General features: G+C 44.1%; 1 protein-coding gene and 1 non-coding gene across 4 annotated transcripts; both read left to right on the top strand.

The window, feature by feature from the left end:
* The first annotated feature begins 1,253 nt into the window (after positions 1 to 1,253).
* Positions 1,254 to 1,326, top strand: trnav-uac (transfer RNA valine (anticodon UAC)). Its single transcript has one exon. It is a non-coding gene; the product is annotated as a tRNA-Val (tRNA).
* An 868-nt stretch (positions 1,327 to 2,194) lies between these two features.
* On the top strand, positions 2,195 to 19,065 carry cstf2 (cleavage stimulation factor, 3' pre-RNA, subunit 2). Of its 3 annotated transcripts, none has more exons than XM_062524386.1 (15): positions 2,195 to 2,341; positions 2,832 to 2,910; positions 3,063 to 3,238; positions 3,795 to 3,931; positions 4,724 to 4,843; positions 5,214 to 5,336; positions 6,734 to 6,833; positions 7,315 to 7,377; positions 8,365 to 8,424; positions 10,321 to 10,471; positions 11,954 to 12,126; positions 14,578 to 14,672; positions 14,815 to 14,895; positions 18,187 to 18,310; positions 18,742 to 19,065. In XM_062524386.1, the coding sequence occupies exons 1-14, from the start codon at positions 2,263 to 2,265 to the stop codon at positions 18,307 to 18,309; spliced, it is 1,560 nt and encodes a 519-aa protein (XP_062380370.1). In that variant the 5' UTR covers positions 2,195 to 2,262; the 3' UTR covers position 18,310; positions 18,742 to 19,065. The 3 variants fall into 3 exon arrangements, with proteins under 3 accessions (XP_062380370.1, XP_062380369.1, XP_062380371.1); XM_062524385.1 differs by having other exon boundaries at positions 14,578 to 14,717; XM_062524387.1 differs by lacking the exon at positions 8,365 to 8,424 and having other exon boundaries at positions 14,578 to 14,717.
* The last annotated feature ends 15 nt before the right edge of the window (positions 19,066 to 19,080 follow it).

Genomic DNA, 19,080 nt, shown 5'->3' with positions numbered 1-19,080 from the left:
TTTGTTTTGGAAATGCCTTTGTTTTGTGCCAAATTAAAAATGGAAAGCTTTGCAACCCATGAAGGCCTATTCACGTGCATACTGAAGAGGTGCGGGTCCTCTAAAGGCTAAGCCATCCCACTTTAGCCTACACACGATCTTCAATTTATGAATAAGTCTACCTGATAAATGTTGTGACACCACATGGAAGGATGGTTTAATGAGCATCTTTGCAAGAGCATCTCTTCCTAAATTCAAACAGGACTGGAATATTAAATAACTGATCTGAGTGCTTAGGGCCCTCCCCTGAAAGCATATAATTCAATTTAAACTATAAGATATTGGCTGACATGACATACCTCCAGATTGTTTGAATAGTGCTACGTGCAGGCTATGGATTTTTTTTTCTGTTCAGAACAACTGCGTGGTCTAACAACCTATGTTCATTTATTGCACCAAGAACCCATTGTCCATAAGGCCACAGAAACACGGCTAAAGTGAGACAAGGCTATCTCTCCACTATTCACATTTTTTTTTATAATGTGCACTGTTATCAGCACGTGCACACCTCGATCTGTAGTCCGCTGATTTGAGACTAGCGCTGTTGACTTCCCAACATATACCCGCCAAGCTCTTCAACAACTCACCTAGTTAATTTCATTCAGGTACTTGTCCTCTGCCGCGCTTGCTACATTGAAAACAGCGTTGAAATGACAAATGCAGTTGCGTGCTACATTCTGCTACATTTATTGTTCTCATCAGAATGTGCCACATTTCTTCGGTACATTGTATGTCAACATTCCATGCCACCCATAGGCTGCACAATGTTTCTAGCTGCAGACGCTGTGGTGTAGCCCATAGTGGTGTAGCCCATCGATATGGTTGTAATGTGATTGCATTCGTCGTAGACTATAAAACTCTTGGCATGCTACAGATTATATCACATTATGCTTCAACACGTGCAAAGCGCGTTTTGGGAATACGACGATCTATGTCATTATATAGCCTAGTCTGCCTTGACAAAACAGTTAACTGCACAACATCGACAACGCAATGTTAACCTGAAGATTGCAGCCAAGGCTAACGGTTGTTTACGCAGCTGTCGAAAATGTTGTATGGAGGGCTTAGAAATCACCATCAACGTCACATTATATTTGTTGATTACTTTATGTCCGAGGCATGGCGCTAACTAACCAAAATAAACATATTTGTAAATTACAATAATCTCTACTACTAAATATTTATACTATTATTCTTCCATTGCATGACCACAAGGTTCCATAGTGTAGCGGTTATCACGTCTGCTTTACACGCAGAAGGTCCTGGGTTCGAGCCCCAGTGGAACCATGGGTTTTTCTTCTAGCTTTCTTGTCACAACTTTGGTGATTTTCACAAACCAGTCGACAGGGCAACCAACCACAGAGGGAAAATTAGTGGAGTAGGCCTATACCAGAATATACATTTGTCAACAATTCACTATGAGCCTTCATATTGAAAAGCCATATGGCTACCCATCCATGGGAAGCAATAATAACTATTTTCATGTAGGCCTACAACATATTTGTCACATAAACTTCCCCTGTACCATCTACAGAAAAAATGTAAGGGAGTGACAGCCAGCGATTTCAAAGCGAAAATCCGACTCCAACATAACAGAGAGCAGAGCCGGTTGTTCGATATCCCCTTGTTATGGGGCGCCATCTGCTGTCTGATTGAAATATTTTCTATATCAAGTTTTATTTGTTCATGGGTGACTGATGTTCCAACCTCGGTGCGGACTTCTGCATACGGCACATTAGTGGACCACTGTTCTTCTCGAAGCCTTGAATTCCTTTAGAGAAAAGACCTTGCTCAAATAAATGTGCTCAGAATGTGTAGCTTTCCCTGCATTGATGCATGAATCCATTAGCCTTCCATTCTCCAAATCCATTGTTAGACAAAGATAAAAACCAAGGCAAAACCATGTGGAGAGGTATGAGCAGACGTTTTTATCCATAGACTGTGCTTTTATCCAAAACGACATGAATTGAAATGTTAGCCAACAGTACGATCATGAACATATTTTAAATGAGCTGAGTTTCATGTTTAATAGGTTAACTTGTAATTCGTTCCAACATTTACCAACTGCCCTTGACCCGATAAAGTGGTGGTGGTGGCATTGGCTGCTGGGCAGATATTCATCGCCTTCTGAACCTTTAATTTGCTCAGATTAGAATACCCGGATGTTGTTACACTCAAACAAGTAGTGTTTCCGTTTCAAACGACAAGTTACTTCTGCTCATCATGGCGAATTTAGCCGCTGCCGCTGCAGCTGCTGCAGCGAGAGATCCTGCAGTAGACCGTTCGTTGCGTTCAGTTTTTGGTATGTATTATTGTAATGCGAACCTATTCGGCATCGTCACTCCAGGCTATTATTTGGAAGTTATTATTTGGAAAATAGATAAGGTTCCGCTCTTGTTAGAGTCTTGCTAGCTAGCTAGGACGCTAATATTTATTTGGTCTAACTCGGTACACTAACTTACTCGACTTGAGTATAATGGTACTTATAATCAAATATACTATAGCTGCTTATTAAATGCGTCAACTAGCAGCATTCTGTGCGAAATTGGCATTTGTTGACAAAGTCAACGGTATCAATATGTTTCGTTTTAGCAGACTCGTCTAATGGGAGTGTGATGCTAAAGTTACGAGACTTTAGCCGCACAGTTAGATCTTTACATTCTAGGTGAGATTACAATCACTAGACTCTTCTTTCTGAACAGAGTCATGGCATTGGTTAGGTGTTTCAGCTCAGAGATGTCTCATCAAAGCTGCTCCTATCTTGACTTCCTAATCCCTTTGCGATTTGTTAGTGGGAAACATACCCTATGAGGCCACAGAAGAACAACTGAAGGATATCTTTTCAGAAGTGGGACTGGTGGTGAGCTTCAGGTAAGGATCAAATGCTGCTGTTTGTGTGAAAATTACTGTTGGACTAAACAGATACTATTTTACGTCACTGTTCTCTGGCTGCAGCAATGCAGTCCTACATTGCAACAAGTACAAGTCAGACTTACACATGAAGTTCGTTTTTATGTTGGTAGGTTAGTGTACGACAGAGAGACTGGCAAGCCGAAGGGATATGGCTTCTGTGAGTATCAGGACCAAGAGACTGCTCTCAGTGCCATGCGGAACCTGAATGGGAGAGAGTTCAGTGGTAGAGCCCTGCGAGTCGATAATGCTGCCAGTGAAAAGAACAAAGAGGAGCTTAAAAGTATGAGTGAGTTTCTATGTGTGTTTGTCATTTTCGCCTTTTTTTTTTTGTCTACCACGGCCGTCCACCAATTATTGACATAACAAATACCTCAAAACAAGTGTAGGTACGGTATGATGTCTTTGATGTTGTTATTGTTTTGGTGTTTAAACCTATAGACTGTGATTCTGTCTGTTTTGACCCTCAATAACCAATCAGCTCTGGTCTCTCCCCTTAAGCCCCTTCAAACAAAGCCCTTTGGTAATGAGAAATGATTGACAATTCCTTGTCCTGGATCATTGGATATTGTCTTGGTAGCTAGTCACTACCGGACAGTAAGGAGAATTTTACAAGTATTGTTAAAAGTTCTGAGTCCAGTCTGAACAACCAAGGGTTTGCATCTTTATTTGCCACAGCTTACAAAGTTTTAATACTATGTATTTATTAATTGTATCTTACGTTATCAATTATTCTGAAATAGTTGTAATTCACATTTCTGAAGTAGCAACCCCAACATGGGTTTTTTTGAGTAGTAAGTCGCTTGTGCCTTTGAGGTTCAGTCGTTGGGTGTCGTCTACCGCAGGTTTGGGAACTGGCGCTCCCATCATCGAGTCCCCGTACGGCGACGGCTGCAGCACAGAGGAGGCCCCAGAGTCCATCAGTCGTGCAGTGGCCAGCCTGCCCCCGGAGCAGATGTTTGAGCTGATGAAGCAGATGAAGGTGTGTCGAGGAGGCCCTCACCTCTCTATTGCAAGAATGCAAACAAAATAGGCTGACTTTTCTTACACAGATAGGGATCATCTGAACACTTGTTGAATCATGCCATAGAACGCGTATCAGACAAGACATGGTTATATTGAGCAGAAAGACCTAACATTAGCTGCTTTCAGACCTAGGTGTAAGTCTGCATGTTTTGCGGATGTCAAGTGGTTGGGCTGTATATCTGAATAACTGGCTATTTGGAATTCTGAATTTAGCCAGATATTACACTACTCCCCTCCCAGTATTTCTGACTGACATTATGTAAATGAGCTTGTGTCTGAATGAAGCGAAGAACATGCAGAGATTCTGTTCATGTACGTCCGTGTCGTTCACTCATATGACCACACAATGTCAGCATGTTGGCATATGTCTGAATGACCTCCATTTGACAAAGCCCCACGTACACTGCTGAGGACGTGTCTGAAAGCAGCTATTGTCCGGTGTAATGACACATTCATTACTACTTCCTTGTGAAGCATATCGCCATTTACCAGTTTCTTCTTTCCCTGTGTCAGCTAATAGCATGTGCTGTTACTTTGGAAATGTCCTGATTTGTGTCCTCTATCCCATAATACTTTACGTTTTTGGAGCCAAATAGTTTTAGATTAAGAGTTTAGCATTTCTGTCTTCAGGCCTGGCATGTGTTATCTAACCCTGTTTGTGGTGTTGGTTCACAGCTTGGCCATTAAGATCCTTGTGTTAGAAGAAATTGTTCTGATTATTTTCCTTTTCCACCTGCGGCCGGTATAGCTGTGCGTGCAAAACAGCCCGCAGGAGGCCCGGAACATGCTGCTGCAGAACCCTCAGCTGGCCTACGCCTTGCTCCAGGCTCAGGTGGTCATGAGGATCGTCGACCCAGAGATTGCCTTGGTATGATGATCTATGTTTATATGGATTCAAGTGTGTCAAAGAGCTCAGAACTCAGACGTGTGGAAGTGTGATTGTGTGTGTGTTTGTGTGTGTGTTTGTGTGTGTGTGTGTGTGTGTGTGTGTGTGTGTGTGTGTGTGTGTGTGTGTGTGTGTGTGTGTGTGTGTGTGTGTGTGTGTGTGTGCATATGTTACGGATGTGTTACACATTTCACAAAGATATCTTAATTTGACCACACTAATTCAGTCCTAACTCTTTGGGTCAAGTAAGTTTTAATATTGTGTTACTTCAGAGAATATGACAATATGTCAGGTCCGATGATCGGGTAAACGCTGATGGCTCATTAACCCATTTGCTCTCTTCACTGGACAGAAAATGCTGCATCGCCAGGCCCCCGTACAGCCCCTGATTCCCAGCAGTCAGGCTGCGGCGGCCCCTGCCACCAGCCAGCCATTGCCCCTGCCCAACGTCCCTGTTTCCCAGCCTCAGCCCATGGTGAGTCCCCCCCCCCCCCCACACACACTCTACTCCAAGACAACCTCCATAGCTTTGCTTTAGTGCTCGTTGATACCCTGTGATTTAAAGTTCCTATCACACTCCTCCTCGGAATGCTGCAGGAAGTTCCATTAGATAGAATGGGCAGCGTTCTCATGATTCCGAGGTCCTATATTTCTTGATGAGCACAAACAAGGAATAATGACTCCTGCCACTGACGAGGCATTTTGTACATCTAATTTTCATCTCCTCCAAATGGTCGCTTCACTTAATGTAAAGCTACATTGTAACTTAGTCAGCGAGTAATGCATTGATGGTAACAAATTGGTTAAAATGTAGATGCTGTGTAGAAAAGGCAATTCATTGAGAAATGGGATAATTTTGTCTCTGTGGCCTGGTCATGTCGCTTTGCACTATTCAATATATTACAATCAGACCGTACTTAACCCAACATGCCACTCAACTCCTAGGGCAGACTATGGTTATCTCATGCCTTCCTGCAACGCTTTTTTTCATCCATGGTCCCCAGATGATTGAATGATCTGCAAAGTCCCAACAGAGCACGGGTGTCCCTCTCCGTCTTCAAAAAACTTTTGAAGATCCTACTCTTCCAAGAATACCTTTTCTCCTAACGCCTCTGACAATCTCACACACACACACACACTTACCATACTCTTCCCTCTCTTACATTTATTCGTTTAGCAGACACTTTGCATCCAAAGTGACTTACTTATGGCAATTCTATTTGCAAAGGACTACATTGTCCTCGGAGCAACTTGCCTTGCTCAAGGGCACATAAGTGGAAGCCAGGAAATGAACCCACAACTTTTCAGGCTACTGCACACTAGCCCAGCTCCTTATCCACTACGTTACCACTCTTCCCTCCTCTACCTCCTCTTCTGCAAGTCTTCACCATGTGCAAATGTGCATGGAGGAGCATACCGCTTCTTTAAAGGTGCACTATGCAAGATTTTCTCCTTAATATAACCTTTGCAAAGCTAATTTGATGGTGAACAAACGTGTAATAGGGGAATCGTTTTCCTATCATAGCCATAGAGCATAGCCGTAGCGGGTCGCTACAGAGAGAACCAGCAATGCAACTTCAAGAATTGCTCACCTGAAGACATCTTGCGAGAATTGTGAAACATTACCTTGTCAGCAGCAGATATAGCTCTTAGGATAGTTTTGCCTGTTGTTAGTCCTTTGCCTCCACAACAAAAGCATTGTCATTGTGTACAGGGGGAACAAGCCATGAGAAGTAGGCTATTTATAATGGCAAAGTAAAGTAAAGTATACATTTATCGCGACTTTACAGGGAGCGCCAAAGTCGGCAAAAAACACCTGAAACTGCATAGTGTACCTTTAAGTCGCTGTTCTCTCTCTGTGTGCTATTGCAGCCCGGGATGCACGTGAACGGAGCCCCTCAGATGATGCAGCCTCCCCAGATGGGAGGTGTGCCAGGACCCATGCCAGGGCAAGGCCCAGTGGGGCCAGCAGGTAAACTCACCCCACAGCTGCTCAGACCTGAGCCCTACTCGGACAGATTGAGTTTTACTCTGGGCTAATGTAATGTCTGTAGCATGGAGTTTTTCTGGTGCTTGCAGCTCTTAATTATGTTTGCCAAAAAATACTAAACACATCAAACGCTCTGTGCTGATACATCCAAAACAGCAGTCTGTCATTTATCTTATCCCATGTGAATAGGCCATAAATATCAGAGATATCCTGCAGGTATCCTGTGGTAAATTTTGATAACCACCTCCCTCTCCAAAGCTAGCCCTGTCTGAATAGGGGTTAAGTCTGTCGTTAATAGCTATTGATCGTCTAAGATGAATGCTGTACATCCACGCAATGATATGTTGCCATCACACCACATAGCTTCCTGTTATAGCCCCTATATTATGAACACCTCATTTCCCTGCTGCGCCTAAAGAGGAAAATGTACACTAGCATAACCGGGGATGCTCTGTCTCCACAGGAGGGATGCAACCGCAGATGGGTATGCCCCAGGGTGGCCCTATGCCAATGGACAGGGGACAAGGTACTGATTTGTTTCCATCTCTCGCACATGTCCACCATCACATAACACCACAGCTTGTACTGCACATCACCCACACACCCACACCCACACACACACCCACACACACACCCACACACACACACACACACACACACACACACACACACACACACACACACACACACACACGACAGGAGAGCAGTGAGTCCTGTTGTGAGCTTGATCTCATCAGCCTGATCACAAGGCGTAAGCTGTGTCCTGTTGTTCTGTTTGTGCTGTATGATGTGTTTTCCCCGTGCACAGATTCAGCCTCATGTCCTTGTGCTTCATCTCTGCTGTTCCTGTGCTGTTCTCCTCCCTCCTGCCATGTCCCATGTGTTTGTGGTTGGCATGTTTCAGGCCTCTAGAGGGCAGCATGTGCTTTATGTTCACCCTTCCCTGTTTGCCCCAGTCGTCATTACTTCCTCCTGCGCGGCCACCAAGGGCAGCGTTTCCCCCAGTGTCCCTTGCTCGTTGTCCCCTCATAGCTGTACTTCTGGTCCGTCTCACATGACCCTGCCCTTCAGACTGACGAGCGCCTCAGTTGCCCTCAACATGATGGCCGCTCGCTCGCTCGCCCTCATTCTGTCTCTCACTCTCACTCAGTGTCTCTCTCTCTCTCTCTCTCTCTCTCTCTCTCTCTCTCTTTCTTTCTTTCTTTCTTTCTTTCTCTCTCTGTCTCTGCCTCTTTCTGTCTCTGCCTCTCTCTCTTTTTCTCTCTGTTTCTCTGTCTCTCTTTTTCTCTCTTTCTCTCTCTCTGTATCTCTGTCTCTCTCTTTCTCTCTCTCTTTCTGTCTCTGCCTCTCTCTCGCTTTCTTGCTCTCTTTCCATTAGCCCCGGACTCTCAGTCCTCCCTCCCCCTCCACCCCCCCCCTGCTCTCTGGTCGGACGGCGCCAATGCACCCTCTGAGCTCTCTGTCTCTCTCTGTCTCTGTCTCTCTCTGTCTCTCTGTTTTAATGCTGGCCCAGGAAGCCTTCAGGACTCCCCCGTGGGAGCAGCCGGCCAGGCTGCCGGAGAGCGGCCCCAAGGTATCACTGACACAACAGGGCCCCGTCCCCACCGCCAATCAAAACGTAAACACAGACGCACGCAGGCAGGCAGGCAGGCAGGACACCTACTCTTCTCAGACATGCATATGTGCGGTCAATGGCCCCCTGCACAGCTCTACCCAAAAAGGCCAGAGTCCTTCTTGATGAATAAATGAGTCCGATTGATGACTTGGGGATGATTGACAGTTCCATAACAGTGCGTCTCGTAGCATTGTTATCGCACCTGTCTATTTCCATTGTGTTCTTGGAAATATTGTGGGAAGTTCTCATTCAGTATTCAATCTTGATAATCTACCGAGATATCCTCTTTCAGGACAACTGGTTAGACTGGTGTCTTGGACCGTCTTTTTTTTTTTTTTGTAAATCTTGATTTGGGTCACCCTTTCTTGACGCTACCAAGTTACAGGCTTCAAGAACTGAATTCTCACACTTGAGCGGTATCAGTCGTGCGCCTAAGAACCAGTTATGTGAGCAGCCGCGGAGGGCTCGACTGTGGATTCCGCTGGGAAATCCAGGCGGGCCAGGCGAAGAACGTGCTGCTACAGAAACGATTTGTCATGTCAATCTTTTGTTTCCGCTTAGGTGGCTATTGTGTTCCCACACACGGGCCAATACCTGGGTGCATTGTGTGTATGATGAGAGATTATTCAGAGCTGTCATTCTTCAAGTGTCAGCTACAGTCATAAAGCAAAAGGCTTCTAATGTAGTCTCATCAAACAATCAAGTTTTTTTTGATTGGTCTCCTTAATCTATTTTCTTCTGTAATGATGATTTTGTTGTTTTGTCGTGCTGTGTCATGCTGTGTGGTGTCCTGTGCCGTGATTTGCTGTGTTCTACTTGTGTCAACTGGTTCCCCTTTAACATCTGTAGTATCAACGTCTGTAGTTTGGGAACATGTTTATCCTTATAACTTCAATCACTGGATTCATGTTATTACCAGTCACATATTTTGCCTTTTGTTTTGTTGTTTCATGGTTGTATGGAGCGGTGAACAAACTTCTCCAAACGAGCATGTGTGTGTTTTTATAGTTGGCCTTTACAATGAAGAGAATGTTGAGATGGAATTCTCATAAATCTGCACGCCGCAACTGATGGCACATGGCACCGTCATAAGGCCGTGCAAATAGCTACATTAGATGCGAAAGGGTTCTTGCACTGAATGTTTTCTGCATCACACGTGGTCAACATATACACTACTCACAAAAAGGTGAACAATGTGGGTGAAATTTATGAAAAATTTTAAAAGTTCAAGCTACAGTGGTATGACATCATGAAAGCAGGACATTTAAGTAGAAGCATGCAATGGTGATTTCCTCATCTCAAACAATTTATTGAAACAAAGGCCATCAAATTTCACCGAAAAGTCGAATATCCCTGACTTTCTGTGAGTAGTGTATCAAGGTGAGTGATGCATCAGGGTTTTATCTACAGTAGGTGAAAATGATCCTCACGGGCGCTCAGATTCTCACCTCCACCAGCACCTTCCATGTGTCGAGTGTGCTTGGGTGGAACGGTGATGATACTCACACCTGTGTGAAGAGCTGCTAAAGCTGCTTGGCGCAGGACTCATTCTGCAGAGTCAAAAGAAGGAAATCCAGTACGTTCGTTCTCACACTCTTTGCCAATTTCGAACACACTGCTTGCGATACAGCGCCATTATGCTTTTCATAAGAACAAGTATTAGACATTTGTTTGGGTTCAGAGACGGCGCAAAATTTGATCGAGGTGGCTGCCTCGCAACTCTCTATGCAGGGGAAGAAAAAAAACCTGTGTGTGCCCTTTTCCACCATCAACTTGTGTTTATTTGTTTATTTATTCTTTTATTTTATTTTATTGAGCCGCTAATGAAAGGCCTCTCTCTTCTCTCCTGTGCAGTGCCCATGGCCGATCCTCGGGCACCCATGCGGGGTGGTGTCCCTCCTCCTGGCCCCACCGGCGTTCCCCCCAGGGGCCTGCTGGGTGACGGACCCAACGATCCCCGAGGGGGGACGCTGCTCAATGTCACGGGGGATGTGGTGGAGCCCAGGTAGGTGTAGCGTGACGCGCCCCGGCCACTCTGGATGCGCTGCGTGTGCGTGGCGGCCGCGGAGGGTCTCGGGTTCTCGTTGGCTAGCGTGAGCGGCTTGCAGCGACACCTGAGACTGGGTGTATGCGCTCGCCTGTGAGCGTTTTGGCGCTGAAATGAATATCTTGACATTCCGCAACCATCACGCACACGCATCACATCCAGAGTCTCCGAGGCATAGCTATGTGAATATTTCAATTAATTAATGGAAAGAGGGGGTCCTTTTTTCTTTTTTTTTTTCTCTGTCTGTCTAAGTTTCTCTCTGTCTGTGCCAAAATCAATGGTTACAAGTCCCTGATGTTATAGGGGTGGAATCCTGATCAAAAAGATTTGATATCTGAGTTTCACCTTGATTACTTAAAGGAGAACTCCGGTCATTTTTCACATATTTCTCTGCATATTTCTCATCTTCCTTGCAGTTGCCGTGTACTGTTGGTACACAGTAACCTAAAACAGTGGGTGCTCCCCAGCTTGAGTTGCTGCTAGAGTAGCCAGGCAGCTACAGTGTTGCACTCGGGGGCATGCTTTTAAAGATGCCCCCACTGTAGCTGCCTGGCTGCCCTAGCTGTTGCCTGCAAAAACTCAAGCGTTTTTTCCCCCGTACCTACAGTACACTGTGACCTCGAGGAACGGAGATCTATGTGAAATTTAAAGATGACATAGCATGGATGAATCGAGTACTTTACCTTGTTCTCTGATGTTAACATAGAAGGTGTGCAACTTCGAGCTCTGAAAAACATGCTCAGATGCTATTTTCCAAGCCCATTTATAACATTATTATTAGGCTAGAAAATGAAATGGCTCTTAGCAGATATCTAGCCCCACTCATGGTCATCAAAGAATAATTAGATACTTCTTCAATGAACAAATACAACCACGTGGTTTTGTTTTCATGGAGTGCAGCCCATACTTTCAGACTTTCAGACTCCAGCAGCCTCTTCCCGAATCTCCAACTTGAAGAGATGACGTAACGTGTGGAATTCGGCAGTGATCTGAAGGATGGTTTGTGTCACAGTCTGTATTTGCGTTGCAGTCCACATTTCTTGAGATAAGCAAGTTTTTTTTAGTAGTCAGAAGTCTCGAGATTTACTGTGCATATATGATAGCGGAGACAACTGTGTTTCCTGTTCATGGTCGCTTTGTGGCCTTGCACCGAATTCTCCTTCTTCAACAACGACAATTTCCATTCCATGTCATCTTTTAACATGACTGTCCCTCAGTATACACATACACGTCAACAAAGCCAGTGCTACTCCACCATCCTCTGTAAATCCCACCCTATGTAAAAATTAGCAATCCAACTGGACTGAATGACTGAGAAACACGGTCAGAATGTGAGTTGGACATCGTAGTTTCAATATAGGTGGGAGGTCCAGTCCCTTGTGTGCAGTGACTCTGGAGTTCGTGTGTGATGTGTGTGTGTGTGTGTGTGTGTCGACGCAGCCGTGGCTTCATGGGGCCGCCGCCGCACCAGGGCCCGCCCATGCACATGGGACCTCCGGACATGCGCGGGCCGCACGACATGAGGGGCCCGCCTATGAACGAGCCCAGGGGCATGATGGGAGAACCCAGAGGACCAATGATGGACCAGAGAGGCCCACCCATGGAGGCTAGAGGTAACGCTTACGACGATCACGCGGAAGGGGTGGCCCATCGAGGCTGCTCAAGAGTTGTGATCAGTAGTGGTTTGTGTGCGTCTGACGATGCACTGAATGTTGAGCTTGACTGTGTTGCTTCAGAGACACTGATGAGGTGCTGGATAATAGATCCTCTGTATGGTGAAATGATCGAACTCGCGATAACGTCCACTACTCGAAAAAAGTCAGGGATATTCGGCTTTCAGATGAAATTTCAGGATGAACCTAAAATCCACTATAACCTTTACAGGTGAACTTTTAGGTGACCTTCTCTAAACTTTTGAATCCACGTGTCCAAACATTACGTTTCCACCCAAAAGCCTGATATCCCTAACTGTTTGTGAGTAGTGTATTATGATCATACTGTGACCGATATGGCTGAAGAGCGTCATGCGAATATAAAACACTAAATATGGAAATGGTGAAGAACATCTTCAAACTGCTCCCATATTAAAGATTTAGATATTTAGAGTAAGTCATGTCTTAAATATTAGGAAACATTTGAGTTTAGTGACGGTTTCATTTAGGGTTATAAGACATTGGTCAAATCTTGCCAAGCAAAGTGAAATCCTGACGAGATGTTTTTGTTATTTACTTGGCCTGCAGTTTCTTAGTCATTCAATGCCCCAGTCAGTTTACACTACAGCCTCAACCTTACTCTAGTTTGGGAGTGATCTGCTAATCTTAATCATAAACATATTGAGATTAGATTTTGATGGTACATTTAGTTTTTTGTTTTATCAGACTCTGGAGCATGAAGACATTTATTATCAGCGACAGTCTTATTTTATATCCCAGCATGAAAATGCATTTTTCATGAACAACCTAGTTTGCTGCGATTGATCACTCTTAAACAAACATACACACAGCACATAAAAAGCAGCATTGTCATGACTTGTCATAGTGTTTCATTAAGAAATATTGCACAAGGAGTTACATTCCTGCTGTAAGCCATTGTATTATATGTTTAAACACAGAGCTTAACCCTATGAGCCCGACGGACGCAAAGTGCGTCAAAAAACACACCCATTCTTCTCTGTTACATTGCTCCGCGATTATTTGTCACAGCGAGATGAGACGAATACTGCACAAAAGAGCAGAACCGGGGCTTTCCAACGAGACTAGACACTTGTCTGTACGATCAAGTATGAAAATAAAATAAAAACATGAAGTTAAATCAAAGTATATCATATTTACAGTCTATATTGCTCTGCGTTCACCCAGGCATCCAGCACTCTCGCTTGAATTACTCACGCACCCGGCATCGCACAGACACGACACACATATCAGGAGAAACAGAGCTTTCCATTGATGCCAAAGACAGCGTCTTTAGTGTTATAAAAACAGATGAAGTGACAAACGAATCATAATGTCATATAGCTTCGGCTACCATTACTCTCGTTTGATTTACTCATGAAACCACCATCAGAAAGATATGGCACGCATGTCAGATGAAAGAGGAGAGCTAGAGCTATCCACAGATACCAAATACAACCTTCTAGGCCATGAAACAGACGAATTGACAGCAAAATAATAACTTCATTTAGCTCCACTTACCCCATGTTTTTGTGTGGCATAATAGCCTATGTTCATAATGCAACGTTATCATGTGTTTCTCTATGGCAAGTCACGTTCATAATACGATTTTGAGATCCTAGCAAACTCATGTATGGTATCCAATTCAAGACTCATATTGCATCCAAATTTGTTTGACAAATAAGCACTTTTTTGCCTTTACTTTGTTAATTGCAATGCAGTAAAAAAGATTGTAGAGAATCATCATCTGTGCACGTCATGTGCGCTAACACGCAAACAAGTCAGGTCAGATCAGCTAGTGTCACAAATATGGAGTGCAAAAAGTGTCAAAAAGTCATTTCTCATCACTAAATAAAAATGGCCATTTATTTCTGGAAGGCACACACCACATATTTCTGTAAATTACTCAGTCCCAAAGTATACCTCTACCATGGTTCTTATATTGCCATTTTCAGGACAGTCAGGTCTACACAACCATGAAAGTCATGTCGAGCTGTAAGCTTGCTGTGGTGAGATACACGTCGAAATGTAGGAATTTGTATAGTATGCTTTTGAAATTTGTATTATTTAAAAATCTAAATCAAATCAATGCAAGTATTTATACATGATATTGTGGCAGATCTGGGTAGCCTAGACTGCTGAAAAAAACCAATATGTAGCATGTGGGAATGGCACTTACAGTGACCAGGATAAATGCTTCTAACTAGAGGTAGTGAAAATGCCCTTAAAACAGCTTAGGGCTCATAGGGTTAACTGGCATTTGTTATTGAGTCACCTCTATTCAATTTCAGGAAGCAATCTTGCTAGATTTATTGTTACAGTAGTCTCATTACAGGAAGTAGTTACAGCATTGTAGCGATAATTGATGGGACAATTCTCTTTCCTCTCCTTCAGCACCGATGCCAGGCGGCCGAGACCCGAGGGCGGTGGACGCACGGGGCCCCGTGGCTGGACAGAGGGTCCCCATGTCCAGCGGGATGCCTGGACAGGTGCCTCACTCTATGCAGGCCACTGCACCCCCTCCCAGCAGACCGGTACAACACAGCTGGTCTGGATAGACTCACGAGCTATTAGCAGCATTAGGATGTCAGATGCCAAATAAATTGTGTGTGTGTGTTCTTGTTTCAATAGGGCCCTGGCATGTCTGGAGTTCCTCAATCCGGCGGATTCAGTCCTGGCCAAAGCCAAGTCTCGTCTCAGGACCAGGAGAAGGTATGGAGGACGCCGTCTAAATGGGTCTTTAGAAGGATATAGTCTTCCATTCGGTTGATTGATTGGCTAGGATTGTTTATGAATCAGCTTGAGCCACAATATCTGTTTCTCCTTCACTGAGCCAGAACTGTGTTCAAAAGGCAAGCTCTTTCCTAGTAAGGTCTGACTCATCCAAAAGAAAAACATGATTCACCCTATTTGGTTTTATGTTTCCTTTAATAGCCCTTACAAAAACAATGCACTGTAAGGGTTTCTTTGTTCTGTTGAACTTTTCCCTTCTGGGTCATTTTCAGTAACTCCATCAGCAGTGATGTAAAATTAGGCCTGAATAAGGTGGATGAAGTCATCTGATCTAACTGAAGAGAATGATATTGTAAAATAGTCAATGGTAGATCAGACCCTGACTCTTATGGTTGTGTAGTAGAGAGTAGCCTTAGCTGTTACCAACGGTTACCGGTTAAACGTGATGACCTGAGCAGTTATCATGGCTGACAATGGTGACTGTTTTGCCTTAGATGAACTTGACTGGCATGGCTGCCAACCAACAGAGATGCTATCAGCAAAGTATGTTGAGAAACGGGACCATCTGGCTGGACAAGATATGCGTTATATTAGTGCTTTGATCAGCTTTGCAAACAATTTGCTGTTCAACACCAGGCGGGATGGCAATGGCTGTACCCCTCTGGAATAGCTGATCGCATCTCAGAGGAGCGTGTTTGATAACGTCTTCATAACAGGGTGGTGATTATCAACATCATCAGGAGTATAATCCACAAAACCATTCTCTTGATAGCATTTGATAATTTCTTTCGTTAAGATTTAGTCTAGCGATAACAGTTCATTTTTTTATTTATTCATTTTTTTAAATTAATTTAATTTAATTGCATTGTGTACCCCTACAGTCAGAGGCGGACACCCCGGGTCCAGAGAGTAAAAGTCCTGCCATATATTCTTTCTACCTGTGCACTTAAAACTGGTGATATCACTAATTATTTGATCTACCTGGCTGCTAATTAGGATGAGCTTGAGTTTACTAAATGGTTGGATCAGACACTCTGCAGGACTTTTGCTTTCTCAACCCGGGATGTCCACCTCTGCCTACAGTGCAAGTCATGTACTTGTCACTTTTTATGTCAAAATAGGTGACTGACAAGATTTGACATCAATGCAACTGCAAACCACTTAACTGGTGCAGTTGAACTTGTGAAAGTTGTAAAATGTTGCACATTAATCCCTTTCGGAATCATTTTGGAAATCCAGCAAGCACAACAAAGATTTTAAACGTAGTTGTTTTGTCAGTTTCAAAGAAAGTACCTCCTCTAGATGTTTTTAGACATGACCTCGGCAATACCCGAGTAAAAAGGTCTGGATCTCAAACTAACTGGAGTTTTCAAACACGACCCTCGGGCGCAGACATTACCCGGGTGGGACTTGTTCATGTCTGGAGTAAATACTCTGGATGTTTAAACTGAGGGAAGGACCCAGAGTTGACTCAAAATATATGGTCAGGGTATGGCACACAATATAGGCTCAATAATGATGGTGATAAATACTGTCATTTCCCAACTATTAGCCGCAGTTTATACATTGATTTTTGCTAAATTTCTTCATCTTTAATACATGGTGGCAGTTAATATGGTATTTTTTAACTTGCATAGAATACTGTCCTGTGTTTTTTTCCCACAATCCAGCTAATACACAGGAAATTACGGTAGGCAGGTCTGAAAACAAGTATTTTGTTTTCCCTTAAAAGGGCAGCATCTTTCTTGCTCCAAGATGCACCGGCAGTAAGACTGTCCTGGGAATCGAAAGTTGCCCTTTTAGGACCATCTTTTCTTCAATCTGTCAGGATGGTCAAGAGAGTGACTTGAAGCGAGAGAGAGAGAACTGGCGCTATAACCAGTTGTGCCACAAGCCCCCCCTTGACCATCTTTTCTTTTTAACATGGCACCTACATTATCATTCTCATTGAAGTGGTAGCCAAAGTCCTGTCTACATAAAGGCCATCACGACAATCTGGCCATAGCCTACGGTTAAATGGCAGTGCAATGATTGCTATCTTAGGTAGATAGAACTGTATTCACATAGTGGATGTGCATAACGCACAAAAGAGAACAGTACAATAGATGTTCACGGGAACTTCTCATCTTTGCAAAATAGTGCCAGTCTGTGAATGGGATTATGATCTTAGTTTATAACCTTATAAAAACAGTTCAACGGACACCATCAGCTTTGCGCGGAACGTCATCACTCCACCTCACTTTACCTGGGTTTTAACCTTTAACCTTTTGTGCTCAGCCCTGTGAACTCTGGACACTATGGGGCCGCTAGTGTCAAACCGGGGTGATTTCTGAGTCAAGTAATTCAGACATTTGCGTTCACACATACGGCCTGCCCGTATGACCTCCAGATCATCCGGTCTGGAGTCCAGTCAGTGCATGTCTGAAAGGGGGTCCCGTGATGGTATGAAGCCCACCCCATTTCTGGCCTATACTTGACCAGATAGTGGGGAGATGACGGGGATTTGAGGTAGATGATGATGTGGAGAGGGTTTGGGAGATGGCCTCGGGGCCAGACTGGAACCTCTGCGTGGGCACTGAGTCTGTTCATGGTAGGGGCGCCAGTGCAACTGCATTCTCACTTTTCTTTTTTTTAAAAAAACCTGCGTGTGGTACGGGATGCCAGCGCTAATGCTACGCTACCACTCTCCCCAAGGACGACTCCCTTTACAGTTTAAAGTTTATTCTGCAACCATTTCACTGCTTCTGCTCGTTTAATCCTTTAATCTCTTTCATGTTGTTATTGCTTGTTTATTGTTCTATGCATTTCTTTTCTGTAACTGTCTTTGTGTTGCACTGTCACTGGAGCTGCAGCCAGTGTTTCTTTTGCTCTCAGTGAGGTTCCCCCAGCCTATAATGGCTTGATTATGAATTTCCACTTATATAACTGTCCAGTGCTGATGGTGCTTGAAGATTGATGTTGAGAGATTTTCATACAGCATTTTTAATCATTGTAGTTTTGTTGGGACACAGTGATTTTGACAATACTGTTTCATAGCTCAGTTGTCACTTTAGATGTCTGTATGAATTGCCCTTTACTGAATTGAAAAACGGTAGACAATTATTACTTGCTAATGAGGTGTGACAGACACTCACAAAAGGTTTTACAACAGCCTCTCCCAGTGCTGGTATGATAACTTTCTCTTTCTCTCTCTGTGTGTGTGTGTGTGTGTGTGTGTGTGTGTGTGTGTGTGTGTGTGTGTGTGTGTGTGTGTGTGTGTGTTCTCTCCAGGCCGCCCTGATCATGCAGGTTTTGCAGCTGACCCCAGAACAGATTGCCATGCTGCCGCCAGAGCAGAGGCAAAGCATCCTCATCCTGAAAGAACAGATTCAGAAGACTGCTGGAGCACCCTAAGGTACACACACACACACACACACACACACACACCATGGAATCCCTAGCTTGCTCAAGGCCCAAGGCCCTGGAGGTGAATGCACATTCCCACCCACTGCTGACCTGTGCGTGTGCGCTCCCCCCTTTTCTTTGGAAAAGGGCAAGTCAAGAACAATACCCATGCAGGCCCGTGCACAGAGACGCACAAAGCAGATGGAAGCAGTCGGACCAGATCCACCGCATTCTGAATTGCACCACTCCATCCTTTTAATAGTGAAATTGCAGGCTCAGTCATCAGCTAATCTGTGACACTCCGCCTCGGTTATTATACGCACCATTGTTTGCATGCACTGTGTAAACCTGTTTGTACTGTCGTCATGATATTCTGACTATGAGCTTGAGGAGTTGTCGTGTAATCCTAATGTACTGTCCATTTTTGGTCTTTGATTTCAGGAGTGTCATGCAGTTGAATCCATTTTGTAACAGCCAGGGCGACCTTCCTGTGAACTTCCTGGGATTGGCTCCATAAACATTCTCATCGGCGTACTATTGTAGTGTTTGTTTGTTTTTTTTGTATATTAGTCTTATGGTTTTAGATGGGAGTGTGAAGAGATTAAGTTTTCCGACTGTGAAGAGGAACATCCGAGTTCACATCTAAGCTGTAATGTACAAGGACAGACTTCCAAAACGTGCTGTTTGCAAATTAAAAATTGTTTTGTTACTGGAAACTGTTCTTGGCTATCTGGAAAACATTTTGTCAATAAAAAGAGAAAATCACCCTCATTGTCTTGT

This window comes from Sardina pilchardus, chromosome 21, assembly GCF_963854185.1.
Source record: "Sardina pilchardus chromosome 21, fSarPil1.1, whole genome shotgun sequence".
NCBI classification, from domain to species: Eukaryota; Metazoa; Chordata; class Actinopteri; order Clupeiformes; family Clupeidae; genus Sardina; species Sardina pilchardus.
This window is presented reverse-complemented; position numbering and strand designations above follow the sequence as displayed.

Excerpts from the sequence above, each read along its gene's own strand:
- cstf2 (XM_062524385.1), top strand. The coding sequence starts at position 2,263 with ATGGCGAATTTAGCCGCTGCCGCTGCAGCTGCTGCAGCGAGAGATCCT. Across the intron at positions 3,239-3,794 it reads AGAGGAGCTTAAAAGTATGA|GTTTGGGAACTGGCGCTCCC; the intron begins GTGAGTTTCTAT and ends CGTCTACCGCAG. Across the intron at positions 14,718-14,814 it reads CACCCCCTCCCAGCAGACCG|GGCCCTGGCATGTCTGGAGT; the intron begins GTACAACACAGC and ends TTGTTTCAATAG.